This window comes from Populus euphratica, unplaced genomic scaffold (assembly GCF_000495115.2).
Source record: "Populus euphratica unplaced genomic scaffold, PopEup_1.0 scaffold1762.1, whole genome shotgun sequence".
Lineage (NCBI taxonomy): Eukaryota > Viridiplantae > Streptophyta > Magnoliopsida > Malpighiales > Salicaceae > Populus > Populus euphratica.
In genome coordinates, this window is record NW_011501608.1 from 5,113 (window position 1) to 29,833 (window position 24,721).

General features: G+C 32.7%; 2 protein-coding genes and 1 pseudogene across 2 annotated transcripts; 1 reads left to right on the top strand and 2 right to left on the bottom strand.

Moving 5' to 3' along the window:
- Positions 1-432: 432 nt before the first annotated feature.
- LOC105118145 (Pentatricopeptide repeat (PPR) superfamily protein) lies at positions 433-2,888 on the top strand. Its single transcript, XM_011016025.1, has one exon. The coding sequence runs from the start codon at positions 497-499 to the stop codon at positions 2,807-2,809; it is 2,313 nt and encodes a 770-aa protein (XP_011014327.1). The 5' UTR covers positions 433-496; the 3' UTR covers positions 2,810-2,888.
- Positions 2,889-16,274: 13,386 nt separating this feature from the next.
- On the bottom strand, positions 16,275-17,334 carry LOC105118147 (protein FAR1-RELATED SEQUENCE 6-like; annotated as a pseudogene).
- Positions 17,335-17,949: 615 nt separating this feature from the next.
- On the bottom strand, positions 17,950-21,193 carry LOC105118146 (protein FAR1-RELATED SEQUENCE 6-like). Its single transcript, XM_011016026.1, has 2 exons — positions 20,920-21,193; positions 17,950-20,346 (listed from the first exon to the last, which is right to left on the bottom strand). The coding sequence occupies exon 2, from the start codon at positions 20,344-20,346 to the stop codon at positions 18,373-18,375; it is 1,974 nt and encodes a 657-aa protein (XP_011014328.1). The 5' UTR covers positions 20,920-21,193; the 3' UTR covers positions 17,950-18,372.
- Positions 21,194-24,721: the final 3,528 nt, after the last annotated feature.

The window sequence follows — 24,721 nt, forward strand, 5'->3', positions numbered from 1 at the left end:
TAATATTTTAAATTTAAATTTTAGTTTTTTTTTCAAATATTATGTATATTATATGAAAATAATCATATTAATAACAAATTATTGATGAAAATTCAATTAAAATATTTTTTTATCTTAAAACTTGTAAATGATTTTGAACATGGTTTTATTATATTTATGATTTTTTTAAATTTTCAATCACAAATATATTATGAATTTATTATTTTTATATTTTTATTTAACATGCTTTAATAATTATAAAATATATTTTTAATAGAAACACTGGTTTAAGTTAAAAAAAAAAACTGAGTTTGAGATATATACACACACACACATTTAAAATAATTTCTACCCCCCGGAGCGTCGGATGCGCATTCATACTAGGAATTCTAAATCGAAGGAGCATACCACAGCAATTTTTTTCCAATTTTTTTCAATATATTAAATTTGAAAATAGAATTTTAATATTGATTAAAGCTGAAATAGATTTGAGAATACAGCTTGTTAAACCAGATACATGCACGCACACACACACACACAGAGCGGCTGGTTGCTTCCGAGCGGAAAATATCATATAGTTCTTCTTGTTTGTTATATGCCGTTTTCACTTGGCTTCGAAATACATCTTCCCTCCACAAAACACCATCTCCATTCTTCATTCCTCAATAAAATGATTTCCATGGCATGTAGTCAATCATCCCCAGTAACTGAAAACCCTCCGCTTTCCCTCTTTGAAACCTGCAAATCCATGTACCATCTCAAGCAAATCCATTCCCGAACAATCAAAACAGGCATTATATGTAACCCCATTATACAAAACAAGATACTTTCTTTCTGCTGCTCCCGTGAACTTAGTGACATGTGCTATGCGCGCCAACTGTTTGATACAATTCCTGAACCATCCGTGTTCAGTTGGAACATAATGTTTAAAGGGTATTCTAGGATTGCTTGTCCTAAACTAGGCGTTTCTTTGTATCTTGAAATGTTGGAGAGGAATGTTAAGCCGGATTGTTACACGTATCCATTCTTGTTCAAGGGTTTTACGCGTAGTGTTGCCTTACAATTTGGGAGGGAGCTGCATTGTCATGTAGTGAAATATGGGCTTGATTCCAATGTCTTTGCTCACAATGCTTTGATAAATATGTATTCTTTGTGTGGATTAATTGATATGGCTCGTGGGATATTTGATATGAGTTGTAAGAGTGATGTTGTCACTTGGAATGCAATGATTTCTGGATATAACAGAATAAAAAAGTATGATGAAGCTAGAAAACTTTTTGACATGATGGAGGAGAAAGGAATTTTACCCACTTCGGTTACTTGTGTTTCAGTATTATCAGCGTGCTCTAAGTTGAAGGATTTAGAATGTGGCAAGCGGGTGCAGGAGTATATAAGAAATGGTGTAGTCGAGGTTAATTTGAAAGTAGGAAATGCTTTGATTGATTTGTATGCAGCATGTGGCGAAATGAATGTCGCACTTGGGATTTTCGAGAATATGAAGAATAGGGACGTGATTTCTTGGACTGCTATTGTTACGGGATTTGTGAATACAGGGCAAGTTGATGCAGCGAGAAAGTATTTTCATAAAATGCCTGAAAGAGACCATATCTCGTGGACTGCCATGATAGATGGATATCTTCGACTTAATTACTACAAAGAGGCTTTGATGCTTTTCCGTGAGATGCAAACTTCTAAAATAAAACCAGATGAGTTCACCATGGTTAGCATACTTACAGCTTGTGCACAACTTGGGGCGCTAGAGCTAGGAGAATGGATAAGGACTTACATTGATAAAAACAAGGTCAAGAATGATACTTTTGTGGGGAATGCTTTGATAGACATGTACTTCAAATGTGGACATGTTGAAAAGGCATTAAGCATATTCAATACATTGCCTCAGCGGGACAAGTTTACATGGACAGCCATGGTTGTTGGCCTCGCGATTAATGGATGTGGTGAAGAAGCTCTCAATATGTTTTCCCAAATGCTGAAAGCTTGTGTAACACCAGACGAGGTAACTTATGTTGGTGTTCTCTCTGCTTGTACTCATACTGGCATGGTAGATGAAGGAAAAAAGTTTTTTGCCAGCATGACTGCTCGGCATGGAATTGAACCGAATGTAGCACATTATGGGTGCATGGTTGATCTTCTTGGCAAAGCTGGGCATTTAAAAGAAGCTCATGAAATTATTAAGAACATGCCAATGAAACCTAATTCAATTGTCTGGGGAGCTCTTCTGGGTGCCTGTAGAATTCATAAAGATGCAGAAATGGCTGAAAGGGCCATAGAGCAGATTCTTGAGTTAGAACCCAATAATGGAGCTGTTTATGTTCTGCAGTGTAATATATATGCAGCTTGCAATAAATGGGATAAATTGCGTGAATTGCGACGAGTGATGATGGATAGAGGTATCAAGAAAACCCCAGGTTGCAGCTTGATTGAGATGAATGGTATTGTCCATGAGTTTGTTGCCGGTGACCGGTCACATCCTCAAACAAAAGAAATATATGGGAAGTTAAACAAAATGACAAGTGACTTGAAAATTGCAGGGTACTCACCTAATACTTCAGAGGTCTTCCTTGATATATCAGAGGAGGATAAAGAGAATGCAGTTTACCGGCACAGCGAGAAGTTGGCTATTGCATTTGGGCTCATCAACTCAGGTCCTGGGGTCACGATCAGAATTGTGAAGAATCTCAGAATGTGTATAGATTGTCACCATGTGGCAAAGTTGGTGTCAAAAGTGTATGATAGGGAAGTTATTGTCAGGGATAGAACTCGTTTTCATCATTTCAGGCATGGCTCCTGTTCATGTAAAGATTATTGGTGAGTTAATAAGTGGTGGTAGATTGTTAGTGACTCTCTCTCAAAAGCATCTAATACCATAGATCAAACTGGATTATTTTTTTTGGGTTGCCGAAAGCAATTTTTGTCGGTTACATAACCTCATACTATTATAAGCACTTTCACTCGGCTTAGACTTGAAATAAACAAGAGCTTGCTAGTATTGGCTGTCATGGAAGCGTTCAAATCCACTGACCAAAACCCAGTTTCGATCCTTCAGTGCTAATGTCGTTCTGAAACAAGTATTGTTTCTTCTCAAAAAAGAATTGAAATTGGCCTATCTACTAGAAATAACCATGATCTGAATACGAGCAAATTAAACCGCAGCCAACTAAGTCTGTACACTCTGTCCATTAAAAGCTCAAAGAGAAGAATTATGCGTGAGCTTACAGAAGTTCATAACCTGTACCAAGAAGTTTTGTAAGAGCACATAGCACTGCTGTCTACTTCTCATTGTCAATTATCAGGATACAAAAAAGTGTAGTGTTACATATGGAAATAGATCATATGTTTGAGAGATTTTGAAAAGAAAAGGAGAGGAGAAAGAATCTTGAGGAACTGACTATCTCATTTGATTGTTTAAAATGAGGGTTTACAGCACAGCATTCAGTAGCAATTATACATGAAAGATTCAGCCAAATGTAAACCTAATTTGTCAACAACCACTAATTAACAGCTTCTTTTGCTAATTCTGCTAACTCATGTTGATACTGGTCAAAACATCAGCAGCTCTGCTTGTCATCAAGATCAATTGCCATTCATTCCCTTTACTTGAGATTGACCTGCACGATAAAATGATTCACCGTAGAGTTCAAAGTCTGTCTTCAAATCCCACTACAATTTGTCACTTGAATATAGTAAACCAATTTGCCATTTTTGCATTAACAAAGCAAACGCAGTCGAAATCCAATGAACTATTTCTAGAATAGGATCATTTCTGCCAATCCAACTCCTCAATGAGAATAAAAAAAACTTAACCATCCTACTGCGAATCCATAAACATACAGAGATATGAAGTAACATTTAGCTCGAACAAGGGTCAAGCACAGGGAAACCTGCAATGCAGACTGATAGATTTTTCAAGCAAGCACCCTGCGAAGCAATCCCATAGAAAGCACAATCTGGCTTGGCTAAGTGAGACTGACACCGGAGACTCTTAGCACAATGCCTCACACTCACCTGAACCAGAGTCCAAAGTAAAACCCGGGCTGCTATAGTCTGTAATTCAAAAAACATGAGAGTCCTAGACAAAGACAGCCTATGAGATGGACATATAACACTTTAGTTTCAAACATATTGGATAGAAATTTCCATTTAACAGAAAGACTAATTTTGATTGTTAATATCCTACAAGCTGGGCTCGTGTTATGCTACAAGTTAAATTAATTTGTTTTTTAAAAACATACAAAAGAAATACTCAAACATTGCAAACATTTTTCTAGTAAAAGAAATTAAAACTATATAAAAGTTAATCTAATATAACTTGATGATACAAATTTTTTCATCACGTGATTAGACAACCTTTAACAAAATAGACAATAACCCGGAAAACTAAAAATCATGTTTGATAGAATCATAACCTATAGGTAATCATATACTTAAGAACCAAATATATTACAAAAAAAAATTTAAACCTAGAAATAACCTTATATCTAAGAATTTTAAGTATGTGAATGATTCCACAAAGAAAGTTAATCTTTGATAAAGCAGTGTATGATATTTGTTACTACAAAAAAAATATTGTTTTGCCATAAACAAACAAAAGAAAAACTCACATTTATTGTTCAACTTGTTGTCAAGATTCACAGCTAAAAAAAAAAAACATAATATAGTCTTCTCTAATTAACCATAGTAGATCTCTTTTAGGTTGCAAACTAATGAGTCTAAACTAGTAATCAACTAATATAAGTCTAATATAAAATAAATCCCTAAATAATGTATAATGGGTCAAAACAAACCCAAATTAAAAAATAATTATACAACATGAAATAAATAAATAAAATAGAATAATAAAAACAAAGTCTTCAAGCTAAATTTTTTCCATATAGCCTAAATCTCAAATTTCTGCATATTCTTGGCAAATTTCAATCATGACTTCAAATACGTCATTCTCTCTCATATAAATGAATTACTAAGCCTACCATACATGGTTAGAAACCTTGAGATGATTAGTTTCCATTCCAAATTAAATAGCAAAAACATTCCACCTATAACTCCATATATATCCCAAATAGCATATGAAGGTTTATTTTTGCAGATTTGACTAGACTCGTCTTATAACTTCAACCTTTTGAACTAATATGTTCCTCCTAAACTTCATTTGACCTAAAAAGTTACCACAACGTATTTTTATATATCTAGTATCTCATTGTAAAATCTCAACTTAATTTGATGTATGGTTTAAGAGACATTTCTTATCCTACAGAACTAGTTAGTAGACACTTTAAGGCTAAATTCATATCTACATTGGTTCGTATTATCCTTCCCTTCTTTAAAAAGACTTGATATAGAATCTATATCATGTAAAAAATTGTTTAAAGTCAACAAATCAATACCAAATAGAAAAATAACATTATTATCAAAACCAAGAAGAACCTTGTTAGCAAAGAAGGTCTCTATGATATACAAGCTCTCTTTTTCAACCATCTTCTTCTTTCTTAATTTCAGTTGCTCCTCATGTATTTGCTTAAGTCTTCCAGGAACACCTATTTGTCACTCCATCATGCATAACTCTCCTATCATATTGTCATGTTCTACAAAGCAACAAGTGATTAGTTTGTATTGGCACAATATCACATAACATCTCATCACAATATTTACCAATAGAAAAAGCAACCAAAACTTGTTTATTCATATTTGCATTGGTTCGTATCATCCTTCCCTTCTTTTAAAGTTAACAAATCAATACCAAATAGAAAAATAACATCATTATCAAAACTAAGAAGAACGTTGTTAGCAAAGAAAGTCTTTATGATATACAAGCTCTCTTTTTCAACCATCTATATCATGTATAAAATCTTTTAAAGTCAACAAATGAATACCAAATAGAAAAATAACATCATTATCAAAACCAAAAAGAACATTGTTAGCAAAGATGGTCTTTATGATATACAAGCTCTTTTTTTCAACCATTTTCTTCTTTCTTAATTTCAGTTGCTCCTTGTGTATTTGCTTAAGTCTTTCATTTATCTCAAAGGAATATCTATTTTTCACTCCATCATGTATAACTCTCTTATCATATCATCATGATTTATGAAGCAACAAGTGATTATTTTGCATTGGCATAACATCACATAACATCTCATCACAATATTTACCAATAGAAAAAGCAACCAAAACCTGTTTATTCACTTTCACTTCACCACCATTATTGAACCACTATAATTTATAAGGTATGAGATTTTTGGTAGTGTGCAAGTTTAACTTTCTCATCAATTCAGTACTAGATACGTTAGTTACCATTATTTATAACTAAGCTACATTAGATCCCTCTAATATAAAACCTCTTCTTTTTAGCCACCCTAACATTAAATTGTCTTTACTTAGGTCTATTTTGAACTCCACCATGATCATTAACATGTTTTCTCTCCAACCTATCAAACCTATCTCTAAATCATTAGTCGTCTAATTCATAACGTATACCTAAGTTACAATTTCATTGTCTCCTTTATATGGTGTCATATTATTACTTGCCTCTAATATCTTCAAATCTGAGAATTGGTTAGGTGACAAGAAGTATATAAATTTTTCATCCACTCTCTCACTTGTTTACACTCCTATTATGTTTCACTCAAATACACTCACTATGTCTTTTCTTCTCGTCTCACCTTTCTTTGGATCTTGCAAAAATGATTCCAACACCAAACATAACAACCTTAATAAAGTATTCAAATACGTGTATGTCCTTAATAAGTAAGGAAAATATGAAAACAAGCAAAGACAAAATTATGATTATAATTTCATGAGTAATAAGTGCATTTGTACGAAAAGTAGATGTTTTTGAAGATTCGAAAGAAAAAAGATGCAAAGGTTATAAAAACATTAAATGGCACCTAAGTATTTCAATTATGATGTTATCATACTTTTATAATTGAAAAATAACATAAACAAAACAAGTTTGAATTATTATCACGAATTAGATCCATTACGACAACTTTTAATCCTAAATTTACTTCCTATAGCAAACAAGCTCTAAATGATCTCAAATTTGATGCAGGTGCAATTAGAACCTTAAAAGCCATTGGACCTAAAATTTCCTTCTTATACGAATTTGACCTATTATGACAAGTTTTAATATCGACCTTGGTTACTATAACAAATGATCTTCAAATGAGCTCAAATTTTATATGGGATGTGATTACTACTCCTAGAACCAGTATATAAAATTTTAGATTTTGATTAATTGGTTGGGTCCAAATTCAAATTCTTCCTTGTTTGCGTACTATGGTAGATTAGACTAAAATGACTTTTGAACGTTTTCCTTCTTCTTCTTTTTGACTCTTTATTTTGTTTATATATTCTAAGATAACAAAAAACTAAAATAACCCTTTTTTTTCTTAACTAACCCTAAACACAATAATAAAAAAACAAAATTAAAGACAATTAAAGCAAATAAAGCTGGAATTAACAAGAAGAAAATAAAGGATATGACCTGATTTTTTAAACTTAATTTTGATACCAATTGATGCAGACCTCTCGATCATATGGTTAAGAAACCCTTAACAAAATAGATAACTACTTGGAAACTAAAAAATAGGTTTTATAAAACCTTGACCTAAAGGTAATCATGTACCTAATAACCAAAGGTACTGGAAAAAAGGCTTGGACCCAAAGATGACATTGTATCTAAGAACTCCAAATATGCAAATGATACCACAAAACCAATTAATCTTCAATAAGTCAGTATATGATCCTTATCCCTACAAAGAAACGTTGTTTTGCCATAAAAAACTCACATTTATTCTTTAATTTACTGTTAAAATTTATAACTCACGAAAACATAATATAATCCCCTCTAACTAACACTAATGAATCCTTTTAGGTAGTAAGTTAATGTGTCTAAACTAGTAATAACTAGTTTAAATAGGATAATAAAAAAAAATTATTCATGCTAAAATTTCTCCATGTAGCCCGAATCTTTAATTTTCACACTTTTTTGATAAATTTTAGTCCTAACTTCAAATACATTGTTCTCTCAAGTCAGAATGAATTACTGGACCTACCATATATGGTTTGAAAGTTTGAGATGTTTAGTTTTTATCCCAATTTGAATCACCAAAAATTCAACTTATAACTTCAAATATGTCCCAAACAGTAGACGAAGGTCTAGTCTGGGGATTTGATCACAAGATTCATCGTAACTTATACCCTTTGAAATAATATGTTTTTAAATTCCATTTGACCTAAAAATTTATCACAATATATTTTCATGTATATAGTATCTCCTTATAAACTTGCAGCTCAATTTGATACACAGTTTGAGAGATATTCCTAATTTTAAAAAACTGGTCATGACATCTTAAGATCAAATTCGGACCTAACTTGGGTTCATATCACGTGATCCACTTGATGAGTTCAAAAACAACATGGATGAATGATAAAAAAGTATGATTCATAAAAATTTAAGTTAATTTTTTTAAAAATAATAATATTAAAACCAGAAACATATTGATCAATTTGAGTTAACTCAGGTTAACCTCTCAAATCCTCGACCTGGATCATAAGACATGATAACCCTATATAAAGAATTTGTTTTTTTTAAAAAAACTATAAAGCTCAATTCTTAAGCAACTCAATATTGCACAATGAAAATGAAAAAAATTAATTAAAAAAATAACATGAGTTAACCTGTCAAACTTGTAACTTAAGTCATGAGATCGGGATAACCTCATATAAAGTAAACAAAACCAAACTCGCGACTAATATCATTATAATGTGATAACCACATATAAAGCAAATCAAAATAAATTATGAAGCTTAATTATTGAAATCTCATTGTTAAAGGTTAAAATTAAAAATAAATAAATAAATCCAAAAACAGGACACAATAAAACAACCTGACTCTAACTGCGTTAACCTGTAAAACACGTGACTTGAGTTATATGATTGAGATAATCTTATATAAAATAAATCAAAATACATCATGAAGCCTAATTTAAAATTAACTCCATGTTGAAGGATTAAATTTAAAAATGCCAATTAAAAAAGACAAATAAAAAACTCGAGTCAACTAGGTTAATCTGTCAAACTTATAACTCAAGTCATAAGACCAAGATAACCTCATAGAAAGCAAACTAGAATAAATTATAAAGCCTAATTCTCAATAAACTTAATGTTGAAAGAAAAAATAAAAAAAATATCAATTAAAAAAGACAAAAAAAAACTCAAGTCAACCTGTCAAACACATGATACGGGTTATGAGATCGAGCTAACCATGTATAAAGTAAATCAAAATAAATTATGAAGATCAATCTTTAATAAATATAATGTTGAACTATAAAATTAGAGAAAGAATACAAATTTAAAGGAAAAAAAACAAAGGTAAAGGCAAAGGCAAAGGAAAAAAAAGAGCACTATTAAAATAAATAGTGTTTTGTGAGGTGATGCGCACCAAAGAACCACCTCTTTTAGTTTATACTATAATTTAGATTGAATAATTTGTTTAAGTATCAATTGCACTTTAACAGATACAATATGTGCCTTGGTACATTTCAGCTAAGGTTTTCATAAGCTTACAACCTTATACATAAGTATACATATACAGAGAAGCAACAAAATTATACATAATTTTTTGTTTCAAAAACATTGTACTATTGGTTAGTCCTTTATTACATGAAGCTTATTCAAAATCTCACCCAAGTTTGTTACGTAGCTTATAAGATCCATGCAAGGATTGAACAATCAATTTCAGATTTTAGTGTAATGTTTTCTACTTTCTAGTTTTGCACTAACAAGCATAACTTTCAATTTGATTATTGGATTAGATTTAAATTTTACTAAAACTTTCAATATGTATTTTTTTATATTGATTGAAAATTTCAGGTCAATCAGATTTTGAAATGACTTTAATTAACTATATGAGCTTTTTCTTAAAGGCATTGCAAGTATAGATGTTATGTTCTGCAACGCCAGTGTTGTACTCATAAGTGAGGTCTGACTTATACCAATTGGGAAATGATGGCTATAGAGGTGTGAGTGATACCAGAGCTACCTACCTGATGCTCAGCAGCTTTTGGTACATCTTATTTAAGAGTAGTAGTAATAGGGGTTGTTGTTCTTGGATTCTTTGATAATATTACTTTGGTATGTTTTTAGTTTGATTATTGACTTGGTTAATTTGAGTCTCAGGTTTTTTGGTGGGAAATGGAGAGTTAAAATTGATGTGTTAGCAATCTAAGATGAAAAGGATGGAGTGTTGTAGTTCTAAAAATGGTTTGGTTTACCTTTATAACCACCCTTAATGTGATTTTTTTTTTCTTTCCATGAAAGCTTTTTTTCTCATTAGGCATGAAAATTCTTTCACTCCTTTTCCCTTGCTTTATACGCTCAACCACAACCACAACATTAGTGAATTGTTATGTAAAACTACCTATAATGTGCTTATAGTATGATGCTTTGAACATATTTATAAATAAGATAACCATCTTTTTATTTAAAAGTGAAGAGTGCATCTATATAGCCAGATCTCTCCATCTTTGAGCATACTCATGTGTTTTTTTTCCTTTTCTTTAGATGAAACAAACTGGTTCTATTAGGAAAAATATTCAAATTGTACTTATATTACTTGATGAAAGCGTCCATCAGATTTTTTTTTTCATCTTTGAATCTTTGTGCTATCTAATCCTATGTATCAGCTTAGCGCTATTTTACTCAAATTATCCTAAAAGAAGTACATTAGAAGTTTTTTATTGTGTATTATTTCTGTTATTTTATTATAATAAGACTTGAAATGGGTGACAGGGCATTAGGTTCTGGTGTATTTGATGAAATTAAGAATATGAAACTTCTTTCGTACAACCATGTTTGGGACCAAATATATTTCCACGACTTAAACGGGATCATACAAATATACTCCTTTGATAGCCCTTATTATGGGTTCCAATGCTTTCATCTTATCTTGATCAATATTGATTAGTACTTAAAAGCATATTTTTATCAAGGTTTTATATTATCATTTTACACTTTAAGTATCAATAACTCCTTAACTAAATCATGTTTTATAATAACATATTTAATAATATAAGATACCTTTAATTTATGGTAAATGTTTATTTTAAATACAGGCCTATCACATAAATAAAAGGATTGATTGATGAATTTAAGAAATGAAATTAAAAGGACAAAGAGATGGCCAAACTTTGAAAAGAGATGTTGGTGTAGTCCAAACAAGAACACTGTTCAGTAATTGAGTTATATCTAGAGCTGTAGATCTCAGATTTAGTCTACTTTATATGGATGGAAAGGTAAGACATAGGCTTACAACTTTCATATAGAGCCCAAGATTTAGAAAGGTCATTTTCAAGTTCAAATTATAACAACAACAAAAAAGTCTGAATCTATCCTACAGCCCACGCACTATTTAGTGTTTAGCCCATATATGGAGTTCTAGAAGTCCAAATGACCTTCATTTTTTTCTTATTTATGTTCTTATTTTGTTTATCTATTTTTCTTTCATTCATTATGTTTAGTTAAGTTTATTATGTTAAGGTGAAAATGTTATATTAATGGTGTAAGAATAAATATAGTGTAAACTTAACATGCACTTTAATATTTGATACTAACATGTTTTATATTTGTTATATTGTTCACTTTTTAATACTTTGCTTGTTAAATAACTAATCTATATTTATGTTGTATAACACTTGGTACAACAAATGCTTAGCATTTTTATAGCGCATACCGTATGGTATAACAGACACCTGAGCTATGAAAGGAACTTGATTTGTTGTTAACATAAGTTATAATCATGAATGCCTGACGAGATTTACAAGTATTAGTATTGATTGAATAAGATGACTAATGTAATCATGTTAATAATTTATAATTTGATTGGAACCTTCTTTATGTGTGGTTGTTAATTGAATAATAAGAATTTATACTATACTTGTTTGACATACCATTAGTGGATCCTCTAGCCTTGATATTTTTTTTTTATCATTGTTTAATCTTTACATTAATCTTCCATATCAAAGTTCTGATCAATAACTTCTTCTTCTTCTTCTTTATTAGTACTATTATTATTATTATTATTATTATTGTTGTTGTTGTTGTTGTTGTTGTTGTTGTTGTTGTTGTATTATTGTTATTTATAATTTGTACAATATCTATAATTTATACAATTAAGCTCCCTGTGGTTCGGCCCCAGTCTTGGCGGGTTATTTATTACTTCAACACTCCTGCACTTGGAAAAAAATATTAATCTTTTAATCGTGTCAAATATCACCATATGATTTTTCTTATGAGATTCATTGATGAGTGTATCTACAACTGTATGGGTCGATGCTAACATTGTTGTTTGCATAAATGCTGCATTATACTAAGGTTCCTGACCCTATTTGCCAATCCTTTCCTTAGGCTGATTTGTTGCTTAATTCTAAATAAAAATGGTAGGTCGATTAGATGGGCCTTTACCAAAAGTATTTCTAAGCATTTTCTTGAGCAAGCTAGGCATCTGAGCCATGCTAACCTTCAGGGAACCCAACTCTTCTTAAAAATAGGTATCATGATGAATGAGTTTTTCATCTTTCATATTTCTTTGCTGAAGTCGAGTTTTGTAGACTCTATGAATTTGAGCTTTTTTAGAGATCTATATTTCAACATGGAATGCACTTATAACATTTAAACTCTATGATATAAAAGTATGCATGCTTATGAATGCAAGTGTATGTACATATGTATTAGATATGGATTAACTTATTTAAAAAGTTAATCAATGACTTCACACGAATAAAATCCATAGTGTGATATATTTAAAAAGATCTTTCTTGAGTCCTTAAATTAGTTGAATTTTATACACAATAGAAAGTACCATAAAATAGTGGGTCTAAGCCCTTTTCATTCATAAAAAACAAGTAGTTCATATAAGAAGTTTACATTATGGAATAAGACTCTTATACATCTTAACTTAGTCTTAAATGACACCTCTCTATTGGCTATATTTTTTATAAAAGTTGAAACCTCACTAAATTACTCTTCATAGTTGTCAATATTATTATAGATCATGAAGGCTTTCACTCACAGCTCATTTGCCTTCTAAGCCACCATATCAATCAACTTGTTTGTCTGCCCATTCTTGAAAGTGTTGTCTTGAAGCAACATATTGTTGCTTGTAGCTAGTGACTTATTGTTCTTATCCAATATCTGGATTATCCTCTATTGTCATTAAATTTGATTCCTAACCCTCTAAAGTTCTTCTCATTCAATATTGAGCTTAGTTATCTTCATGTTTAGTTGTACATTAAAGTGACTGATGTGATCTTACCATTTGAATTTTTATCTTAACTCTTCTTCAGATTCCAAGTATTGCTTTTTTAGTTTCTTTAGCTTCTCTTCTCGAAACTCTAGCTTAGACTGGATTACAAAGACCTGATCTCTTAAAGCATTTGCTTTATTTTGATACTCTCTCATGTTTGACTCGGCTATCTGATGTGAACCTCGTGATCACATGGTTACGCAACCCACACACAAAAACGCCAATTCCCGGAAAGCCAAGTAAATCAAGTTTTGATAGGAGTGTAACACAAAGATAACTTGTACCTAGGCACCAGCACTATTGAAAATGGAAACCCCCACCCAACGAATATTGATTCGCGAACAAGAAGTATAAGGATGATGCCACGAAGATAGTTGTTCTTCGATAAGTCGTTTTTAGTTCTTTAGAGAACCAAGGAAGGGAGATTATCTCACCAACACACACACATACAAAGTGCGGCAAACAAGAAGTTTTATTAATCTGAATAGTCTTCCTTACATGTGTGGTTATGCCTCTATTTATAGTGACTCTAGACTTAAAGAAACCCTAATGGACCCCCCCTTAGGTGGACTTATATTCGGCCCACTTACAATTGACCCAAATAAGTAATAGTAACCTAAAAACTAAGAAGAAAATACTAAAAATACTAAAAATCCGAAAATTACCATCCTAAATAAGCTAGAATCAGATTTGTCACCATTAAGAAGTCCCAAATAAACTAGGAAATCTAATTTGGAGGTAGAATTTATTCTGAAGTCTTCTTTTCTTTCTGTAGCTAGGATGAATAAGGAATCCTTGTAAGAAAAGGATTATGAAACTTTAATGAATCCTTGCCACACTTGGAGATTTTATTACAGCTCATTAAAGATCCTTGTGGAACTAGAAAATTCCTAAAATAAGCTGGGACGTCCTTTTAGAAAAAGAATCCTAGCCAAATAGGAAGTCCACAAGTTAAAAGGAAGTAAATAACAAAATTCGTACAGCCTCTGTTGACCCATATTGAGATGCCTTTCCGAGCTCCGATTGATCTGAAAGTTTAACCCAAGGTAGGAAAACATGTCAGGAGACTCCATGTAAAATTTTAGGTTGATCCAACGGCCGAATTGAGAATTATGATTGTTGTCGTAAAACTGGATAGCTGCACATTTTACATCAAAATCCAAATTTGACCTTGCTTGGATCGTATCATTTATCGTTATTGTTTCTCTCTCATCATCAGCTTGAGTCTTGTATTGAGCTCTTAAACTTTTTTCTTCCTTAATATTGAGATTAGTCAATCTATTCTTCTTTTTTTCAGTCTCCAACCTCATTCTGTTGTGATCCATTTCTTTTTTCAAAAAAGCTATCAATCCTTATTAGAATGTATCTTGTTTGTTAGGTCATCATACTTGGTCACTTTTTTCTTGAACTGCTCTTAGATCCCATGCATAATTTCCTTAGACCTTGTGGCCATCTCTTGATCGTTATTTTCTCATTATAATTTTTTCATTAATATGGTAATCTATTCATCCTTCTCTCTCAACTACTGGTTTAGAAAGGCCTTCATCTTTTCTTCTTCAAATAGCTGGTTTTCTAAGAATTTATGTTGACTCCTGTTGTTACTTAGCTCAATTCTTAGCTTATCCAACTTATCTTTTAGCTTTTGTTCGTTGTTGATCCTTTTTCTCTTGGGTTCTATAATGACAAATAATCCTATTTTTCTAACATCATTTGGCTTTGCATTCTTGTGCTTCCAAGTACATTGAATAATCCATCACTTCTCAATACTAAATAGGTTGACTGAGGATTCCCCCTCCCGTATAACTGAAAATGAGAGTTTGTATGTGAAGAAGAAGTTTATTCATAATATTTTCTTTGTTAATAAGACTATATAGGATTTTGATGGTGATCCTTTGTTTAGGTTGAAAATGGTTTATTGCCTTTAAGGGCTATTCTTCAAGTTACAGATTCAAGGACGAATCCTCTTCTAGGGAGAGAGAATGATACTATCCATACAAGAGTTGAACAATCAGATTTGGATTTTAGCGTAATGTTTTTTATTGTTTGTTTTTGAACTAACAAGTATACATCAAAATTCAATTGTTGGATCGGGTTGAAATTTTACCAAAAGTTTCAGGAGGTATTATTCTATACTGAATTAAAATTTCAAACTTGTCAGAGTTAAGAAAAGCATCACATTATAAGTCATAATGTGTTGGACAAAATATTTTATGTGTTGTCTTTTCACTTGTGAATTTCTTATTTGAAAATGATTTTTTCATAATGATACAAGGATATTTAGCAGCTTATTTTTGAAAGTTTTTTAATTCTACAATGATCTTTAATGAACAATAATATAATTTTTAAATGTGGTAAAGATTCATCATTTATCTTAACTACTTACAGAAATGAGGGTTGAAGTATTTATTTTGTTTGTTTTAGACTATTTAAGCTTGTTTAATGAAGAATATATTTGTTATTCGAGTTTTATGTTATTTTTATTATTGTGGACTTATTTTAGTTTTAATTTGAAGTTTAACTTTAATTTGGGTTCATGATAACCCATTAGTTGTTATTTAGGGTTTACCAAGTGTTTTGGGCTTAATTATTTTGGATTTTGTTTTGGGTCTTGGATCAATTATCCATTAGGGTTATTTATAAGAAGAACTATATATATTTTTTATAATTGTTAAATTTTGAGAGCTTTTTGTTATTGAATAATTCAGGTTTTTGCTTGATGCAAATCATGTTCTTAGCTAGGACAAAGATTAACAATTAATTAATCAAGATATAACTAATTTTGTGGTATCTTCATATATTTTGGGTTCATGTTTTGCTATAAACAACAAATCAAAGTTTTTTTTAATATATTTGATTTTTAGATACATAATTATGTTTAGGTTAAGGTTTTTCTCCAAACTTAAATTTTGATTTTTTTGGGTTGTTTATCTATTTTATAGTGGGTTTGGAATATTTATATCCACGGTTTCGCATCAATAGCTTAGTAACAATCTTGTGATTTCCTTCCTTCCTCTGCAGCCTGCACATAGCATTTGTACAAATGGTCGTACCTGTGAATTGGACTATTAGTATTGATACCACGGCAGTTGTGATCAAGAACATAAGAACGCTTCATATCTTTTCTCCATCGCGTGAGAATATATCGCGGCGGGATCTCCTCCTAGCCATTTTGGTTAGGAACATTTAATGCATGCCTACTTAATAGACAATCCACAAGCACAAAGAACATCCCTAGTCTCCCGCTTGCTTCCTTCAATTTCAACTTGTTCTTTGACAATATATGTCATCACCTGCCCATCAACATAAGCTTGTCTTGTTCTAAAACAGGAGAACATGCCCTCCACCTCCCTTATGAATCTCCTCAAGATTTTCTCTGTGTTCAACTTTGACAGCTGCAGCTCCAAGTAACATGTTTTAGCATAAAACTTGAATTTCTCGAATCCATATCAGCCAAGGATTCAAGCCGATGATTTTCCTGTAGAGCTTTGATCATAATTGTCCCAAATTACTTTGAGAGAAGTATGGCTATCCAGAGATGTCCTTCAAGAAATTAAAGATGGCAGTCTCATTTTAGTGCAGCAGTAACATTCCTGCCATGTTTCGAATAAGCTGGAACCCGTTTTTTCCTGTCTTCGTGTAATGCTTGGATCCATCTATGATCCCCAATTCCATGACGCTGTGTCATCTCTTCCCAAGCAGCTTCAAATCCCTCAGGCTCGAGGAAGTAGTGAACTACTCTAGTCAATGATACTTGAGTTGCTTCAAATAAAACAATTCTCCCATAGTATCTGGAATTCCTTGCATGATACGTGACAAAATAAAACAATGAGAAGCTCTTGGGAAACATCAGCAATAGCAGTTTGCAAGGTTCTACATTGGTCAGTGATGACAGCTTGCGGAGGACGTCCGAACATGCAAGTAAGCCATGCCCTCAACAGCCATGCCCTCAACAGCCATGCATATGATTCAGTGGTTTCGCCGGCAAGCATGCCGCAGCTCAAGAGGATAGCATGGTGGTTTTCTCCAATAAATGCAAACATTCTTATCACTTAGGCCACACATATTTCTTGTATTTCTCAATTGAGTCCTTTTGTTAGTTTCTCTTAATATTTTCTAACTAATGGGATTTTTTTTAACTACATCTAATGTACATATTCTATGCAATAGAACGGCATCATTTTAAATAAAGATTGATAGGAAAATTAATGAATATTAATAGGTCTTGCTTGAGAGTTACAATTGGTACCAAATTGGTAAACATGATACATTTGTGATCCAATTTAAAAGAGTACACGGGTCGGGACTAAATTGAGGTATTTCTACAATAAACCAAATAGAGTTACAACTCAAATAAGTGAAAATACAAAGCCAAATTCACTTAAAATTAAATCAATAAAAAAGAGATTATGCATATAGTTCATTGTTTTAGATGTTGAATTAGTAAATGCATGAATGAAAATCTAAAGAAGAAGGAAAAAGGAAGAAAAAATAAAATATAAAACATTAAGGAAAAAAGTAAATGAGATTTCTTTGTTTAGTTTAGGTATTTTCCTCAAAAAAATAAAAGTGAAGGGAAAATTTCCATTACTTGAGAATATATAGTATATAGATTGAAAAAAAATTAATTAAATCTCACTATTTTGCAACAATGAATGAGTCACTTATAAATAAAATGTTAATTAGCTTATGATGTAAATACCTTACAGGTTGCTAGAGACTTTACCAGTTGGGTTGAAGCAAAGATGGGAGATGAAGATATTGTGTATTTACCACTCTACAAAATAACAGGTACAAGCCAACCCTCAGCAAAATGGAGAGGGAGGAAAATCACAGAAGACTGAAATTATTTAATCAGCCATCACCTAGCTACCCTATGGTTCCACTGCAGTAAGATAATGGCAACAAGAATTTGGAGACTCTGCTCCTCTTATTGTTTTTGTATAAAGAGATGCTCACCCAACTCAGAATCCCTAGTCTTGCAATTGCAAGTCCAACAGTTCAATCTTGCCACCCTAACACAGCCCTACAAGACTGCAATTATATTTACAGAGAATTTGCAGCAGCTTCCTATGGCGGGATTATGCTTGCTTTTCTTCTACCTCACGAACCCTATTTAGTGACTCTTCAAAAGCTTCTAGTGCGACACTGTAATGTTCAAGAGAAATCACTCCTTCCTCCACAACTTGTAAAGCACTTCTATACAATTGATTAAACCATTGCATATGATCGGTAGAATCAACATCATTGGAACTATGGTCTGGAACATACAAGCGCTTGTAATCCTTTTTCCATCGTGGCAGTATATACTTACATGGGATCTCCTCCACTCCATTGAAGTTAAGCACACACAATGCATGGCGGCATAAGTACCCATAGAAGTTGAAGCAACTGCAGATGCAACGAACCTCTCCTGCACTTCTGTTGTATAAAACCTCAAAGTCTCTAATTTCCCTCCTACTACTCTCACCCAGAACACGCTCTTTGACCAAAAATATAATGATCGGCCCGTCAACGTGTATCTGTGTGGTGCTAAAACAAGAATACATTTCTTCCACCTCAAATTGGAACTTCTTGAATATTTCCTTGCTGTACAACTTCGACAGCTGCAACTCAAATGAACATCTGGTTTTCAAAGTGGGGCCTATGCTTCTGGACTCAATATCTGCAATAGTTTCTTCCTTGTGCTTTTTTTGTAATGCTAGTTCATACTTGTCCAGAAATTCTTTTAAAGGAGTTTGTTTATGCACGTATCGCTCAAAAAATGGATTTAGGATCTCACCAGGCCGTGCAGCGGACATTCCAGCAAAAACTGTGTCTTTTAAATAAACAGGAGCCCACCGAACACGATCTTCATATAATGACTGAAGCCATTCATGATCACCAACTCCAAATCGCTGGACCATAAATCCCCATGCTACTTCAAAATCAATCACTTTCAAAGTTTCATAAACTGCTTTCATAAACGCTTTTTTTATAGCATCATAGTGGCGCAATCCTCCCAGTTTTTCTGGTACTCTTTTCATGATATGCGACAATCCAAAACAATGATGAGCTCTTGGAAACGCCTCTGCAATTGCAGTTTGCAAAGCTCTACACCTGTCTGTAATAATAGTTTGTGGACTGCAACCTGACATACATGTAATCCATGCCTTGAACAACCAAATATAAGACTCAGTTGTCTCGCCTGCAAGTAGGCCACAACCTAGTAAAACAGACTGGCTATGGTGATTCGTTCCAACAAATGCCACCAATGGGATCTCAAATTTACTTGACAAATACGTGTTGTCAATATAAACAACATCACCAAAGTAACCACAAGAAGCCCTTGACCTAGCATCAACCCAGAACACATTTCTCAGATGCCCCTCATCATTGAGATCCATCAAATAAAAGAAGTTTGGATTCGTCAACTGCATCCGACAAAAGTAGTTATAAATAGCCTGTGCATCACCCCTTTTAAAGTTCAGTTGATCAGGAAGTTCAGAAAAATTCATTACATCTCTTGCATTCAGACTTGAGTTCCCATTACCTTCTGAATCTATGACAAGTGCTCGATACAACTTAATGGTACGTCCCTCAGCATCTGAACTTGAAAGGGACTTCCTTTTGTTTCCAGTACTCACCTTCTTAACAGGTCTGTATATCTTAGCCCCTAACGAGTGATTGTGTTCATGCATGACCTCTAACACCCTCCACCTCTTGGAGTCCGCCAACCTCATCCTTACCATTGCAGGACAACCAGTTCTTGTTTCCTTTCTTAAGCGATTAACATCTTTAATTCTTTTAAAACCCTGACTACTGCAACAAAGCACTGCACCATATTTCTCCCGACTATTCCGCTTGAACCACGAGTTCTTCACCCTAACACGAAATCCCACTTCCTTGGCATAACAGTTGTAATAATTGTAAGCATCATCATAAGACTCAAACTCCATCCCAACCGCAGGAGCAACAAATTCCTTCTTTTCTTCAGTCCCATCATCCCATTCTTTTTCCTTCTCATTCAATTCACCATTAGTCAATCGCTCATTGCTACACCCTGCTTCAGCCATCTATAATATCACAAAAAATAACATGATGAAATATTTAGGCTCCAATCAATTACTCGTGGGAAAGTTTAAAATTTTTCCAAGAAACAGAAAACTAAAGAAAATGCATTTGCTAACTAAAAATGAAAATGCATGTTTCTTGAAAATTCTCCATTTTTTTAGAAAATTGAAAAATACCATCCCTTGCTTCCTCTAATATTTTATGCTAAAAATATAGAGTCCCTTGTTTTTTTTTTTTTGTATTTAATAAAAATGTTTCCTTACTTTTTACTTAAAAAATGAAATTCTGAGGGTAAACACGACCTAAATCATCGAATTTGTTAAATTTTGGTAAAATCCTAGGAACCAAAAGACTCAACCTGATCAAAAGTGAATTTCACCGAAACAAAGGAAATCTGTTTTTTTATTTGTTTAGAGTGTTTTTCTTTCTTCTTTTTTTGTGTGTGTGTGTGGGTGTGTGTCACACTTCCGGAACCGAAACAAAAGGGATCGGATATATTAAAACAAAAACCTAATACATGAAAGAATAAGCATAAATTGAAAGCAAACGAGCTGGGGAATTATGAAAGAACTTACCGGCTGGGAACCGGGCTGGTAATCCGGTGACCTGAGAAAATCGCAGGGGCGACTGTGACTGTGATATGTAAACGTTTTTGGTTGCTGAAAGCGAGAGAGCTCGACGGGTGACTTTAGAATTTCCGTATGTTAGATCGTTTCCGGCTGGTTTCTTCCGGGTGTTATCAAGTCAGCCGCTGCGGTTGCGCCACATCTCTGATAGCAAATAGGGAAGACATCCCTTCTACCACACTATTGGTGACAGAAGACATTTTTTAATTTTTTTTTAATTATTATTATTATTGTTATCATACAAGCTAGTCGGCCGCTGTGGTGTGCAGGATAAATTTATTAAATTTAATGACTTTACCTTTTAAAATCTTAGTAAATTTAGTCATTTTACATAAATTATATATAAAGCTAAAAAGGATTGTCCTTTTATGATTAATGTACACTTTCTTTCAATTTATCGTGGACCCGATCAATACATTTTAAAACCAAATTTACTTTAATTTTTTAATTTTTATTTTATATGATTTAATTTTTGAACCTCTCTAATTATATATTTTTTAAAAAGAGAGGGTTGAATTGAAAGTTAAAGAATTAAAATAAAAATATCGAATAACATGGAGAGGAGGTTAAAAGTTCTGTTAAAACATTCATTCTAATCCTTTATGTGTTTTATGTATAAAACGATCGGTCTCTTGAGTTTTAAGATAATATATTTTGATATTAAATTTTATTTTTTAGTTCTTTTCTGTTAGAAGAGAATGAGGGAGTCGTTGGATTCTGGTCTAGAGAGAAAAGGTGGCTGTTGGAGAAAATTCTGGCTACTAAAATGGTTGATTTTTATGTTAAAAGATTTCATATAACGAAAGGGGTTGTGTTTAAGTGTTTTTTTAACCTTGAAAACACCTAAAATAACAAATTTAAGCTCAAGAAGAATTTTTATTCAGGGTAGGTTTTGGGTTTTGGTGGGGTTTTGTTTTTTGGTGGCCATAGATTGGTTTAACATGGTCTCTAGGGTGTTTTCTATATGTTTTTAGTCAAAATGGGTTGAAAATGGGATTTCTGGGTGAAAAACGACGAACCCTATTTTTCCAGCCATCACAATGGGTGAATTCTGGGTTGAAGCAGGCAACGCATCATTTTTTAAAAAAATATTCAAGGTGGACGATGAGCAATGCATTTTTTTTTTAATTTTCACTTTTGTCACACTTGTGCGGCGTCGCGATGATCAATCCACTCTTAAGTATCGTGTCTATCTGGCAAATATGGTCACTAAAAGCCCTAACTGGTATCAAAGATTAGATACGAGAACTGGTTGCGTAAAGAAAAGGTATTAGCACCCCAAATACATCCTACCTAAGATAAGTTGCATTGTTTAATTGTTTGATAGAAATCTAAGGTCTTGTTTGTATTTTCAATTAGTGATTTATTTATGATTTAAAAAAAGTTCTCCGGGAGATTCTTATCTTATTGGACAAAAATTAACTGCTTTAAAGTCTATACATAAAAAAATTATATTTTTAATTAGGAATACATCTTACGTGTAAGTTTGTAATTCTTAATATTAAAAAAAATGAAATATTTTTTTTTGAAATTTTTGAAATATTGGTCAAGTTCTCATAACTTTAATAAACTGCTTATTAAAACCAACATGCATGCTAAAACATGTTTTTGAATTGTTTTTTTTTTATGAAAATATGATATAAATTTTTTTTTCTTTGAAAGACTTGTCGTATGCATGTAAACAAGATTTTTTTATTTTTTTTGTTTTAACATTTTGAAGAAAACTAGATATTTTAATACTAGATTTGTATCTTTACGATATAAAAATATAAATCAATATTACACAAAATTGATAAAAAAAATACATGAAAATTGATATTTTTTTAAAAGATTTTTGGAATTTTTAATTTTTTTTTTTGCTAGGTCAGACCCGACCCAATGCATTTTGGTCTAAGCCAATGTTGTCTAGCCCGATGAACAATGAAGCAGCTCTCCATTGTTCACATGCAACGTGAACAGTGGAGCAACCAGGAAATGAAAAGAAGAAGAAGAAGAAAGGGAAAGGGAGAAGAGCTGACCTGTGATTGCTAGTAATGTTGCCGATGGGGGCTCCAAGCAATGATGAAGCAACCAATCATTGCTACTTTTTTTTCTTTATGTGTAGAGGCATTTTTTTTCTTCTTTATTCTTTAAGATTGTTGCAGTGTAACCAGCAAGGGGAAGAACATGGCGAGAGGTGGACAGTGAAGTTGTTGACAATGCCTTGAGGTGGTGGTGTTGCATCCAATGGCGGAGAAAAAGAGACCAAAAGAGAAGGAGGTTACTCTTCTTCTTTTCTCCTTTATTTTCTTGTTTTTTTGTTCTTTTCCTCTACTCAAATCTTCCCTTCTTTATTCTTTTTCATTTCCAGCTCCTTTGTTTCTCAAACAGATGTCCCCTTCTATTTTTTTTCCAACCATGAAAATGTCATTCGGTTCCCTCTGTTTTTTTCATCAACCTTCACTATGTTTTTCGTATGTTTTTTTTTGTTTTTGTTTTCTATTCTTTTCTCTCATCTTTTCCTCTATTTCGCCTCCCACCAATTCCTCTTTTTCTATCATAATTATAAGGAAAAAGTGGGAAGAGAGGTCTATTACCCTCGTCCAATCATGGCACAAGGGTAAGGGGTGGCCAAGTGGCCACTAGGAAGCCATCTCAGGGCCGCTCATAGGGCTTATCCCCTCTGTATTTGGTCTAGTGGCAGGTAAAGGGCGTGGGTTTTGTTAGGGTTTGGGCAAGTGAGGAGAAAGAAAGAAAGTGGGAAAAATACAGGGGAGCAAAGCTATTCTTCCCTTGCCTCTGCATGTGCAAGGGTACAAGGGAAGAAGGAAAACAGTGCTATTTAAAATAAAGATGTTTCAGTTTTTTTTAAGAAAATGAAATGAATATAGGAATAACCCAAAAAAATGGGTTATGACAACTTTAATCCTTAAAATTTAATTTTTTATGATTTGACTCTTTGAAGCTCAAATTAGCTCCCAATTGCATATTTTTTTATAGGAGAGGATTGAATTGAAAGCTAAAAGATTGAAGTGAAAATCTCAGGTAACACAGGGGGCAGGTTGAAAGTTTTGTTAAAACATTCATTTTAATCCCTCATAATTTTTTATGTATAAAATGACCAGTCCCTTGAATTTCAACACAATTTATTATGGTACCTAACTTTATTTTTCTCTTTTTTCAATCCTTTTCTGTTGGGAGGAAAAAGAGGGAGTCATCAGATTCTGGCCTAGAGCGAAAAAGTTAGCACTGGGAAAATTGTAGCCACCAAAACAATTGATTTTTGTGTCAAAATGTTTCATATGATGAGAGGGATTATATTTAGATGTTTTTTTTCCTTGAAAACACCTAAAACAACATATCTAAGCTTGAAAAGAATTTTTGTTCCAGGTGAATTTCGGGGTTTTTTGGCTTTTGGTAGCCCTGGATTGGTTTAACAAGATCTCTATGGTGTTTTTTGGGTGTTTTGGGTCAAAAATAGGTTAAAAATGAGATTTTTTGGTGAAAAATAACTGACCCTGTTTTTCTGACGATAACAATGGCTGAATTCTAAGTTAAAGCACGCAACGCCTTATTTTTTTATATATTAAAGGTGGACAAAAACATTATATAAAAAAAAAAGCTCGTGCATGGGCTGGCATTGCAAGCTCGAGCATGGATCGTTGCTTCATTGTGCCAAGTGTTAGGTGTGGTAAGCTGGGCTTGGCTTACCAAGCCCATAAGTGTTTGGCTTAGGTTTGTTTTTGTTTTTTTAAAAAATAATGTATTATTT